The sequence below is a fragment of the Humulus lupulus genome, chromosome 1 (genome assembly GCF_963169125.1).
Source record: "Humulus lupulus chromosome 1, drHumLupu1.1, whole genome shotgun sequence".
Lineage (NCBI taxonomy): Eukaryota > Viridiplantae > Streptophyta > Magnoliopsida > Rosales > Cannabaceae > Humulus > Humulus lupulus.
The window spans coordinates 294,563,633-294,577,152 of NC_084793.1; the positions used below are offsets into that span (position 1 = coordinate 294,563,633).

Genomic DNA, 13,520 nt, shown 5'->3' on the forward strand with positions numbered 1-13,520 from the left:
GCAAGTGGATCTTCAAAGTTAAAGATGGAATAAATTCAACCGATCCTAAGAGGTATAAAGCAAGATTGGTTACACAAGTAGAAGGGGTTGATTATTCAGAGATATTCTCTCCTGTGGTGAAGATGAAAACATTGAGAATGATGTTAGCTTTTGTCATTCAATATGATTGGGAAATAGAGCAGATGAATGTGAAGACATCATTCCTAAATGGAAAGCTAGAAGAAAAAAATTTCATGAACAAACCAGATGGATTCAAGGTGGAAAACAAAGGAGAAGAATTGGTCTGCTTGCTGAAGAGATCAATTTATGGTCTGAAACAATCTCCAAGGCAATGGTATGAGACTTTTGATGTTGTTGTCACTAAAGTGGGGTACATAAGATCAAATTATGACAATTGCTTATACTATCTAGATATAAATATCTCTGCTCCTATTTTTCTACTGGTTTATGTTGATGATTTATTGATTATGGGAAGTGATATGAGTAATATTGATAAATTGAAGAGAGTACTCAATAAGGAATTTGATGAAAAATATGGGAGCTGCAAGGAGGATACTTGGTATTGATATTCTCAGAGACAGAAAGAAGCAGCAGTTGATACTTGCTCAAAGTCAATATCTAAAGTCTGTAATCTAGAAATTCAACATGATAGAGGCCAAAGATGTAGCTGTTCCATTGGGAGGTCATTTTGATTTGTCTTCATATCAATCACCAATAACAAAAGATGAAGCTAGATTTATGGAGAAGATTCCTTTTGCAGAAGCTATTGGGAGTGTTATGTACGCCATGATAAGTATCAGGCCTTACATTGCTTATGCTATGAGTGTGCTAAGCCAATTTATGGAAAAACCAAGTAAAGATCACTGGAAAGGACTAGAGTGGCTACTGAGGTACTTGAAGGAAACATCACAATATGGTTTAGTGTTCAGAAAAACAAGAATGAAGGCCCAACTTGAAGGTTATGTAGATGCAGATTATGCATCTAATAAAGACACAAGGAAGCCTCTAACATCTTATTGTTTTCTTTTAAATAGTTGTTGCATTTCATGGAAGTCTCAGTTGCAACCAATTGTTGCCTTATCCACAACCGAAGAAGAATTCATGTCCACAACAGAAGCGTTCAAGGAAGCAATATGGCTCAAAGGATTTCTTGGGGAAATCAGAATTTCAAAGGAGAAAGTAATGATATTTTATGACAGGCAATCATCCATACACCTTTGTAAAAACCCTTTACATCATGAGAGGTCAAAACATATAGATGTTAGACTATTTTGGATCAGAAATAAGATAGAAGAAAGGGTTATAGAATTAGAAAAGGTTCCAAGTGAAGAGAATCTTGCTGATGTAAGAACCAAGGTCTTGACACAAAATAAGTTTCAGCATTGTTTGAAACTTATGAACATTGGACTAGAATGACAGTAGTGGCTATCCTCCATGATATGGTTTAAGTCAGTATGTGGAAATTAAGGTGGAATTTGTGGTATTATAATTCCCACTTACTCACTTAAAAACAAACTAAAACCTACCTTACTTCTTTTTGGTACTTGCATCTGGTATTTTTGAAAATTTGACTATTACTTCTGTTACAACCAAGCAGGGGCATTTCTGGTATTGGCAAAAGTTCTAAAACTAAACTCATATATATAGCTTTAGAAAGAGCTTCATAGGAACATTTTTTTATTCATTCTAAGTTTTGGGGTTTTGGGAAACACTAAGAGAGAACTTGTAAGGGTTGTGAGAGAGAGTTTTGATTCTTGGAGTTGTTTTTTCTTCAAGAACTTACATGTAAAAGTTTCCTCTGCTCTTCACACAAGTGTTTCTGTAACGTCCTGAATTCACTATTAAGGCTAAATGCCTTGATTACGGTGCCTGGAGAGCATAATAGGATATATATATATGTTGAATTAAGCAAATAAATGTGTGACTATGTGGCATACATGATTTATATATGGTAATGATCATATGTGCATGTTTATGTGTATTAAATATGCATGTGGGCCCGTTCTTGTTAAGACAGAAATATATTGTAATTTGACCTGTGAAGGGTATAAATGTGTTTATATGTGTTAAATGATTGGGACCACAATATTATGTGGATGTATTAGCAGTATTCGACTCGAGATGAACCTAGTGAGCGAACTAGCGGAATAGTCACAATAGGGTCCAATACCTTGCTTGGGGCGAACCTAGGGGTATTTCGAGGAATTGGTGCATATTTGGGAGTTATTGGTTAACACACAATTATTTGGTGATTAATTGGGCATGTTGGGGTTAATTGGGAATCTATAAGAACATTTTAGGATTAGCGAGAATTATGACTAATGACCGTTTTGCCCTTGAGAATATTAGAAAACTTAGATAAAGGCTAGGGTTGTTTTGGTCTTTTCCCTAGCCTTGGATTACTCAGCCACCAGAATTCTATAGAAACCTTAGGACAAAATTAGATAAGCTTCAACCCAGTTCCATTTTCTCTCTCTCTAACACGTTTCCTCTTTTCTCATGGGGCACTTGAAGTATTTTTGAAGTTTTGAGGAGAAAGGACTGGGAAACCTTAGGAATTTGAAGCTGGAGCTAGGATTGAGATTAAGAGGCAGCTGGGAAAGGGATCAATCAGAGGTAAGATCAAGTTTTTTTAAGGTTCTGAGTTTTAGTTTTCTTTGAGTTTAGAATTTGCTTTGAATTTTGAAGTTTGGAAGCAAAAGCTTGGATTTGGTGAACTTGGAAAGGATATAGAGTTAAGGATTGAGTCAAGGGCCAGCCTGGGGTCGTAATTTGTAGTGGGGAGGTAAGTCAATTCCTCTATTCTTAATGAATTTCAAGTTTGGTTTTGGTGTTCATGAGTTTTGAACTCAAAAGTTGGATTTTAGGTTTTGGTAATGTTTTGGCTTGATTTTGAGGGTTTATATATTGTTTATGATGTTTGGAAATACTTGTGGGTTTTAATTCTGGCTTTAAGTTATATTGGAGTGAATTAAGACGATTTTAGTTCGGAGAAAACACAGGGGAAACAGTGGAAATTTTTGGGTTTTAGGCTCGAGTTGCGGCCCTGTTCTTCAGGCGCTGCGGCCTGTGTGTGCGAAGAGGCTGGGAGTGTAATGCCGTGGATAGCCAAGACTGCTACACTATGTATTTATAAGAGTGCGGGACTTGCTAATCAAGTCATTTAGTTTAAAACGTGTCATTGACATCTTTAATGAACTAGGGTTAAAAGGTTTTGGTCATAAAATATATCTTTCATATAAGTAAATGTTTTACACAAGGGATCCCAAAAGAAACAGTGTTTGAAAGTCAGTTTACAAAATTTCACGAGTACAAAACAACCACTAGCCATTCTAAGGGCAAAACCAACGTTTATGGTTCTCCTGTTCCTGTCTCCCCTCAACTGCGGTGGTCGAGCAGCTGATCATGTACATTCTGCTCTCAGAGCTCTCCGACTTAGGGCTGATCAAGTTTGCCCTTTCCTTTACCTGCACCACGTAGCACCCGTGAGCCAAGGCCCAACAAGAAAACATAACATTACAGTACAAACAATAACAACATTTGAATAATTCTTAAAGCATGTTCATATACTTAGCATACCATATTGATCACATAGTCCATAGACATAACTAGAGAATCAACATAAAAAATTCATCAAATCAAATGATAATTAGGGTCGACGCCCTTAGGTCGCACCCTCTGCTTAATCCCACTGACTCTGGTCCGCTTAAACCGAGCTCAGTGAATAATAAGCTGTCCTCAGCTACCAGTGGCTGAGCAGCGCCCTGTGCGCCTATGTAAACTCCGACACTCTTAGGTCGTTTGTCTACTATTCACATGGAATCATACCACCCTTTATAAAGCATACAAGACAGGGAACCCTTAGTCGCACTATAAGTTCACAATCGGGTGCAGTTTTCTTACCTTTAGTTTCCAAGTGTACTGGTTACGCGAGATGCCTCTTGAGCATGATCCATTTCCCGAGCCCCTAGCTTATACCTAGTCACAACCAAGATAAGGGATACTATTAATATTTTTAAAAGGGCTTCTAGATAAGGTTCTAGTCTCCGGAACATCGAATTCAACCAAACACGGTAGTAGATTCGATCCCGAGCACCCTAGGTTAAATTCCCATGCTCAAAATCCCAAAAACCCAAATTTCCTTAAGGGCCGCAGCTCAAGCTTCCTATGCCGTGGCATGGCACCAAACAGAGGCTCATCCTCGCCCAGAACCAGACACGGGCCGCGGCCCTACAAGCCCCATGCCGCGGCCCGCCCTCCATCTTTAGCACTCATCAGCCTCAGAGGGCCGAGGTGCTCCAAGAACTATGCCACGACTTGACCCCTTCGAACCCAGAAAAACCACCATTTTTTACTCTCAAACCTCACTCAAAACCATCCAAAACTATCCTAATTCCACAACTCAATTATCACAAAACTTCTAACACGATTCCAGCAACACAACCCAACAAAAACTTAGCCTAGAAATTCACCAAAATCCCACTTCAATCTCTGAAACTCAAAAGCTTAAAAACATCAAAACCAGTCAAGAAAACACTAAGATTCAGTCATTAAATCATAAATTCAAGCTTACCTTCTCTGATGAACCAACTCTCTAAAAGATTTCAGAGTTAACTCCCAAGTTCCAAGCTTCAATTCAGTCCTTCAATGTCAAAACCCATAAACACCCCAAAACTTAGCCATAAACACAGAATTTAACCACCATGCATAAAGCTTATGACTTACCTTAATTCTTGATTGAATCCTCAGCTAATCCTTAAGCTAATCTCCTAAATCACAGCTCCAATTCTCTGAATCCCAGCCAAGTTTTTCTTAATTTTCTTGTGGTTTTCTTTGAGAGAGAAAAAGAAGAGGAGGGAAGGTCGATCCTTAATGTTTCCACTGTGTTCTGTGTTTTACTTAGTCTCTCCTTAGGTAATTAAGTCAATCCCGAGGCTCGGGGTACCAAAAACGTCCCTGAGGGCAAAATGGTAAAATTCCCCAGTATTCCCACCTAAGCTTCTTGACCTCAAATATATCTCCAATTATTTATTTCCATAACCCGATAACCCAAATAACCATCCAATACCTGAAATACCCCTTGACTTGCCCCAAGTCAAGTATTAAGTCCCGTTGTGACTTTCCCGCTAACTAGCTCCCTAGGATCGCCTCAAGTCGCATGCTGCCGATTTACCTACATAATAATGTGGTTCTCACAATTATAGCATATAATCACATTTACATTCATATAACCATACAAGCATGCTTATCATAAAATCATGCATTAAACTTAATAAATTCACACATAAACCAATTATGCCCTCCCGACATACTAATCAAGGCCCTTAAGCCATATTAGGGATTTTGGGTCGTTACAGGGAACCTCTTAAATTTGCCAGGCGTCGCAGTGCGGGTAAAGGCGTGTCGCGGCCCGCGTCCCCCAGGAGAGAGTCGTGAGGCTCTCTGACTTGTAGCACGCCGCGGCCCTAGGGGGCTGGGCCGCGACTCTAATTTGAGAAAATAGCCAAAACACATTTTTAAGCTCGGGAACTCAAACCTAAGTGCTTGGGAAGGATTCTACTACCCGGTTTAGTAGAATTCGAGGTCTCGGAGGCTAATATGTTATTTTGAAGTTTGTAATTGGTTTAGTTTTTAATGGTTATTTATTATTACGTTGTGACTAGGTTATCTAGGGCTCTGGATAGGGATCATGCTCGGGGCTATCATACGCTAGCTGCTTGGGACTTGAGGTAAGAAAACTGCACCCGGGCTGTGAATGAGGCTTAGACCCTTTTTAATGAATATGTTATGAATGTGAATATATCTGTATCTGAGAATATATGGATAGGAATGCTTGTATACGTTTCCTTTGATCATTTGTTGTCGAATGTATATTTGTGATTATATCTGTTTAGGGAGGGCCTAAGGGTGCTGGGAGACGATAGCAAGAGTGCGGAATGCAGCCCGACCTAAGGGTGCCGTGGTCAGATATAAGACCAGAGGACTCGACCTAAGGGAGTCGGACCTGAACATTTTACAATAAACAGAAGTGTGGTTTGCACTTAACTATTTTTACTGATTGTTGAAATTGGTTTATGCATTTGATTGAGCTGAATATTATTGTTGAGATTATTGTGCATATCCTTATTGATTTTAGTTTACTGTACATATAATGTTACTAAGTTGTGCATGTTGATTTTAGTTTTCTTGCTGAGCCTTGGCTCACGGGTGCTATGTGGTGCAGGTAAGGGAAAGAGATAGCCTGACCAGCCATGAGTTGGAGAGCTTCAGGGGCGATGTGTACATATGCAGCCTACTCGGCCACCATGGCCGGGATAGCTTGGGAGGAACTAGGGTTGAACCCTGATTTGCCGCTTAGGACGACTAAATTGTATTCTTTTTTGTCTTTTATAAGTCTGTAAACACTTTTTGGGATCCTGTGTGTAAACTTAATATTTTTAATGAAAAATAATCAATTTGTTGAACAAACTTTTTAATACCTGACCTTGAATTAGTCTTTAATTACACATTTAAGTTCAAATGACTCTCCTAGCGAGTTAAGCACTATTTTAAACACACAGTGTAACGGTCTTGGTTAACTAGGGCGTTACAACTTGGTATCAGAGCGATCTAGGTTTAAGGGTTCTTGAAGAGTGGCTGGGCATGTGCACTCATCGCCAAAGATAAGCTTGACTCACGGTTTGGTATCTAATGACATGATTATGTGGTTAATTGTTTAAATTGAACCTATGTGCCTTATCTGCATGCTAGTATAGAGAGCATGGTGTGTATGAACGTAGTTGGTGGAGATAGGACTTGATAATTGATGCATGAACATTATAGACTCGTGTTTCCATATGCATATTGTGTGTGTGTGGTTATTATGTTATTTGGCCTTGCTCGTGAGATAGTTCGGGATATGAATGGAAGGGCTGAGAGGTTAAGTCATTAACTACAGACAAATTCAGAAATTATGCATCCAAGGTAGTTAATTGGACTAGACATTGTTAGTATAGGGGTTGCAGATGATAGTTGGGGGTCATAACCCTCTATCTACCCCTGGGATCGGCAACAATGTTTGCTGGCATGCAAGCAAGACTGCAAAATCATGAGGAGGATTTTAGATGGTTGAGACAGCGGGTTTCGTCAAGGAATGCTGCTCCGTATGTTTTGACAACAATGGCACTAGTTTCGATCCAACCTAAGGGTGGAAATAGATGGGAATTATCATATGAAAGATTCCAGAAGTATTATCCTCCAGTCATTGAGGGAGGCCTGAATTTGTTTAGAGCTAAATAGTGGATGGACATGATTAGTTCCATCATTGACTATATGGGAGCGATAGGCAATGATAGAGTGGCTCGTGCCTCGCATATGTTGCGGTCGGATGCCCAAACATGGCAGGAAGTTGTATACCAGACCTGGAATGTTGTCATGATGGGTTGGGAGGAATTTATACTGTTGTTCAACGAAAAATACTAATGTGATGTAGTTCGAACTGCAAGGACCAATGAGTTTATGAACTTGGTTTAGGATAGTAAGACGGTGACAGAGTATGTCAATGAATTTGATGGGTTGGCCAAATCCGCTTTTGATTTGGTACCAACAGATGTGGCCCGAAAAGAATGATTCATTCAAGGACTGAATTCTAAAGCAGCCCAGAGAGTTAAGCTTGCTCCAGTGTATGAGATTTCTACCTACTCTTAGGCAGTAGGGAGGGTCCTTGTTATAGAGAACACATGTAACGACCCAAATTCACTAATAGGGCTTAAGGACCTTGATTAGTGTGCCTGGAGGGCATAATGGGAATTATGTGTGATTTTAATGAGTAAAATGCATGATTATGATTTAAAGCATGTTATATGACTATTTGAATATTTGAGATGCATGACTATGTGTATTAGTATGCATGTAGGCCCTAATTAGGTTAGAAGGGCGTAATCGTAATTTTGGCCTGTTGCGGGCATAACTGTATATATATGTGTGATAATTGTTGAGACCACATTATAATGTGGATATATCTGTGATCTGTGACTTGAGACGATCCTAGTGAGCAGATTAGCAAAAAGTCACGGCAGGGATTTATACCCGGCTCGAGGCGAGCCTGGGGGTATAAATGGGAATTTGGAGAACATATTGAGGTTAATTTTGATAATGAGGAATATAATTGGTGATTAATTAGGTATCGGGAAGTAAGCGGGAAATATTAGAGACACTTGAGGAATTAGCGGGAATTGGGTAAAATGACTAAAATGCCCCTAAGTGGATTAAAGGATTTGGAATTAAGTGGGAGGGCATTATGGTCATTTGGCTTATAAGAGATGGGTTCAATTAAGGCTTTATGCTCAGTGGAGTTTGTAGAATTGTATAGAAATTTGAGGAAAGAAAGAAAAAGAAAAGGAAGGAAAACAGAGTGGTTTTCTTAGGGTCGGTTTGTGGTTCTCTCACCATTTCTCTTCATTCTTCTTGGAGAAAAACTCAGAAGGGAGCTAGGTTAAGCTGAGCCATAAGGATTCTGAGCTAAGCTTGAAGGGCTGGCAAAGGATTAGCAAGAAACACATCAATATTTGAGGTAAGTCTTTAGAGTTCTCAGTTTCTGGTTTGGCTTGTTTAAGCTATGGTGTCTAAGCTGAGTTGATGGGAACTTTAGGGGAATTCAAGCCAAGGTTTGAGAAGGAGCAAGCTAAGGAGGTCTAGAAGCTAACCCAAGGTCGAATTTCCATCAAAGGTATAAAATTCTAAACTTTAAACTTTGAAGTTCTGACTGTTTTGCTGAGTTTCTGAAGTTATGAGCAACTATGGTGAATTTTGAGATTAGGGATGCATGTGATTGGGTTTTGGGATGCTTGGGATGATTGGAGTGTGTTAATAAGCTTGTTTTTAAGTTTGGTGAAGGTTTGGAGAAGTTTTGGTTAAGTTTGGCTCGGGGAGATTGCAGGAAGGGAAAATGTGGTGTTGGCTGTCTATGACTAGCGCTACAGCACTAGCCTTTGGGCGCTGTAGCGCTAGGCCATGCTTTCTAGGGGATTTTGGTTCTGCTTGTAGCGCTGTAGTGCCCTCCTTAGAGCGCTGTAGCGCTGCCCTGTTTCCAGAAAAGGATTTTACGGTTATTTACAAGGGTTTTTTACCAAGGGTTCGGGGTTCGATTCCACCACCCTGTTTGGTGGAGTTAGGACTTCCCGGGGGCTTGGGATTGGTCCCGAGGCTAGGTTTTGGACTTGAGGCTTGGTGATGACTTTGACCTATGATTGTGATTAGGTGAGCGCTAGGGATCGAGAGGGATTGTGCTCAAGGAGTTAAGTGCTCAAAGCTAGCGAATCTAAAGGTAACAAAACTGCACCCGGTTGTATGTTTGTGATGGGACTAAGAGCTCCCGATAACTGTTAAATGTCAATGATGGTATTACGCCATGGGACATGTGATAACAGCCTAAGGGTGTCGTACACAATACTTGCGCGCAGGACGCGGCTTGGCCACTAGTAGCCGAGGACGGCTTAATATTCACTGAGCTCGGTTTAAGCGGCCCGGAGTCAGTGGGATAACGGAGGGTGCGGCCTGAGGGCGCTAACCCTAGTTATCATTTGTGATTTGGTGTATGAGATGAGTTAATGTGTTTAGTATGCTGAATACTTGATTATTCTGAATGATTATATGGTTGAGAATATGTTTTGCAATATGAGATATTGGATTGTTTGTTGATTGCTTATGCTCTGTGTTGCAAAAATTAAGCTATGCAAGTGCACACAGTCGCAATTTGTAATAAAATGGTAAAAACCAAGTATCGTCCTCAAGGACTGATTTATCAATTACCAATCAATCAATCTTTTTAATTCTATTTGATTAAACAATTTCAGAGATTTCAAACAAAGAAGAATACTAACGAAGCACAATGAAAATTTAAACAAAATAACAGAGAGAATGAAATTAGGACAATTATGATCCTCTATTTTCCACCCTTTTATTCCCAATGCAAGAATTATATCCCCCTCTCCCTATTCAAGAACAAGTTGCAAAAACAATTCATAATCTGGTTAAGATTTACAAAATTCAATCTAAATGACAACTTCCTATATTTCTATGGTAAGTTGAATCATGAAGAAGGCATTAAACACACAACTCAGAAAAATAGGCAAACAATTTAGATACTTTCGTTCTAAATTGAATTTGCATCCAAACAATCAAAGCATATCAAATTTCACTTTTCAGATTTCAATTTGATTCATGAAATAACAATTAGAGGTGATCAATCAATAATTGCACAAGTAACACAGATTGTAAGGAATTGAAAGAGATGAAGAAGAACATGAATTCTGCATTAATCCATAGAAAGGGTTTCCAAAAGATTCACATAATAGCCCTAAAGGAGAAATTAGCCCATAATATTCATTCTAGCAATCAGAGAATTCAATTACAAACATAAAAATTGAAGAAGATGATGAAAAACTCAAGAATGAATCCTCCAATGGGGTTTTCCACTCTCAGCCGTCGTCTCCCTCCGTTTAGCCCCCTTCCAGTGGCAACATTATGTTTCTAAAATAGCCCTCCAATGTTCCCAAGTGAATAGACCAAATTGCCCTTCAAAAAGTGGTTAAAAATCTGAAAAATACGTAACCAGCGCTGTAGCGCTATTTACAGTGCCAAAATGCTTCAAAATCTGGTGCATTAGCGCTGTAGAACTCTTATTATGGCGCTGTAGCGCTAAAGTGAGAATGGAACGAAACTCGTTTCGAACAGCCTGCAACGTCATCTCATCATATTTTGATCATAACTCCTTCGATATAACTCCGAATTGAATGATTAAAAAAGCTATGGAAAGCTAAGAGAAATATATACAACTTCTATTTCTATAAGTGTTTCCAGAAAGTGAATAAATCATGGTAAAAATGCGGTTTGAAGTCTCAGACTTGCGTTATAGAGCATAAACGACGTGTGTTGAGCATCTTCAATGTAGTATTTTTCACACATAATGTCTTGAAACTCCACAATCAACACGAAATCCATCTTATTAATCATATTTAACATGTTTCTTCTCATTTCACTCCATATTATGCAATTGACCATTAAAACCTGAAACAAGAAGAAAACAAGCATAAATCTGCACTAAACAATCCTAAATAACTAAAAACACAACCTAAAACGATCTCTAAAACAAACCTAAAATGACCCTAACACTCTGTTATTGTGTTTTCTTGCTGGGCCTTGGCTCACGGGTGCTACGTGGTGCAGGTAAAGGCAAGGGCAAGTTAGACCAGTCCTGAGATGGAGAGCTGCGGGGCTAAATGTACATAGCCAGCTGTTCGGTCACCTTGGCCGAGGAGTGGATCAGGACAGGAACTGCTGAACTGTCTATTTTGCCTTAGTATGGCTAATATTATATTGATACTGTGAATCTTTTGTAAATGATTTTAAACCTATTATCTTGGGATCCTGTGTAATTAGGAAATGTTATTTACAAGAAATGTGACTTTTAAGATCAAAATCTTTTAGCCTTAGTACCATTTTAGTTTCAGTAACACGATTTTAACTAAATGACTCGATTAGCAAGTCTAGCACTTTAATAAACACACAGTGTAACGGTCTTGGCTATCCAGGGCGTTACAACTTGGTATCAGAGCATCCTAGGTTTATGGGTCCTGAAGACTGGCTGGACATGTACATTCGCTGCGAGAGACAAGCTCAACTCAGGGTTTGGTAATTGTGTATACATGATTATGTGTTTAAATGATTTGAATGAGATATGACTGTTGATATCTGTTTGATTAATAGGGAGCATGAGATACTGATAGGGCCTGTCCCTTGACTATTGCATGATGTTATTGAGGCATGCTTATCAGCATTGCTATGCATGTGGATGAATATCTGCATAAATTGCTATATTTAGATTGCTTGTGAATGATTGGAGTTCCAGTGATGGATCATGAAAGGATTATTACCCTGTCATCATAGCCTGATTGCCGAGTCATTGATTGTAGATTGACTTGGATAGTTATGCGTCCAAGAAAATCCACGCGATTAGCCGGCAGGTCTGGGGCTAGAGATGATGATCAGGGTCAGACCCCTCCGCCAGTCCCTGAGAACTGGCAGCAAATGATGGCGGATATGCAGGCTCAGCTTTAGAGCCAAGATGAACAGATTTGAATTCTGCGGTAGCAGACTTCGTCTGGGAGTGTTTCCCCTATTGTGCCACTTGCAGTGGTACCTGTTGTGCAGCTAGTTGAGGTTGGGAATAAGTGGGAACCGTTGTATGAGCGGTTCAGGAAGCAACATCCCCCGATCTTTGAGGAAGGACCTGATCCACTGAAGGCTGAACAGTGGATGATTATGATCACTACCATTCTTGATTTCATGAGGGTAGAAGGAGATGACAGAGTGGCCTGTGCCACTTATATGCTGAGGGAGGATGCTTGAATCTGGTGGGAGGTGGCATCACAGACCAGGGATGTTACCGCTTTGACTTGGGAAGGATTTAAGGATTTTTTTAGTAAGAAGTATTATAACGTTGCCATCAGGGCATCGAAAGTAAATGAGTTCGTGGGGCTGGTTCAGGGCAGTATGACAGTTACAGAATATGCCTTAAAGTTTGATAGACTTGCAAAGTTCGCACCAGATCTTGTGCCTACTGATGCAGCTAGGCAGGATAGATTTATCAGAGGGCTGAATGCTATGATAGCCTGAGATGTGAGAATTACCACAGTTCCTGGAGGGACAACTTATGCCCAGGCTGTGGAGAAGGCTCTTACCGCTGAGGAAGCGGAAAACAAGATATGGAGAGAAAGTGTTGTGAGGAGGGAGGGCCGCAGGGCAGTGCCTCCATATTCTGGTTCTGGTAGGGGTGGAGGCCCCAGTGATTTGAAGAGAAAGACTCCTGATGCTTCGGCCGCTCCTGGTCCTGATAGGAGAGGCCGGGGTACTCAGGGAGGCGGTGATGCATGGAGGACTTATCCAGAGTGCACGAGGTGTAGGAGACGCCATCCGGGCGAGTGTCGGGCTAAGGCCTGTTATGTGTGCGGGATGGTGGGACACCTCAGGAAAGATTGCCCGACAGTGAAGAAGGGTGAAGCAGGAAAAATGGATAGCTTGACTCCAGCTCGAGTATTCACTCTGACGCAGGCGGAGGCCGAGGCTAGTCCCTCGGTAGTGACAGGTCAGCTCTCTAGTGCTGGCACTTCTTTTACTGTTTTGATAGACTCTGGTGCTACGCATTCATTTATATATGATAAGGTGATTGATAGATTGTGTAGACCTAGTGAATATAGTACATCAGGGTTTGGGACTATTTTGCCTATAGGAGAACTGGTAGTATCTAGAAGGTGGATTAGGGCACTACCAGTAATAGTTGATGGTAGGGAGTTATCAGTAGACTTGATTGAATTGGGTATGGAGGACTTTGATATGATTCTAGGTATGGATTGGCTGGTTAGATATGGAGCTACCATTGACTGCAGGAAGAAGATGGTGACTTTCGAGCCAGAGGGCGAGGATCCCTTTGTTTTTGTGGGAGTGGTGCGTCTACGGGATGTCTAGATATTGTGGTGGGTACC

At 40.3% G+C, this 13,520-nt stretch overlaps 1 protein-coding gene across 1 annotated transcript; it reads left to right on the top strand.

Moving 5' to 3' along the window:
* Positions 1-645: 645 nt before the first annotated feature.
* On the top strand, positions 646-1,416 carry LOC133779260 (secreted RxLR effector protein 161-like). The gene has a single exon (XM_062219245.1). The coding sequence runs from the start codon at positions 646-648 to the stop codon at positions 1,414-1,416; it is 771 nt and encodes a 256-aa protein (XP_062075229.1).
* The last annotated feature ends 12,104 nt before the right edge of the window (positions 1,417-13,520 follow it).

Coding starts and splice junctions, on each gene's coding strand:
- LOC133779260 (XM_062219245.1), top strand. CDS start 646: ATGATAGAGGCCAAAGATGTAGCTGTTCCATTGGGAGGTCATTTTGAT.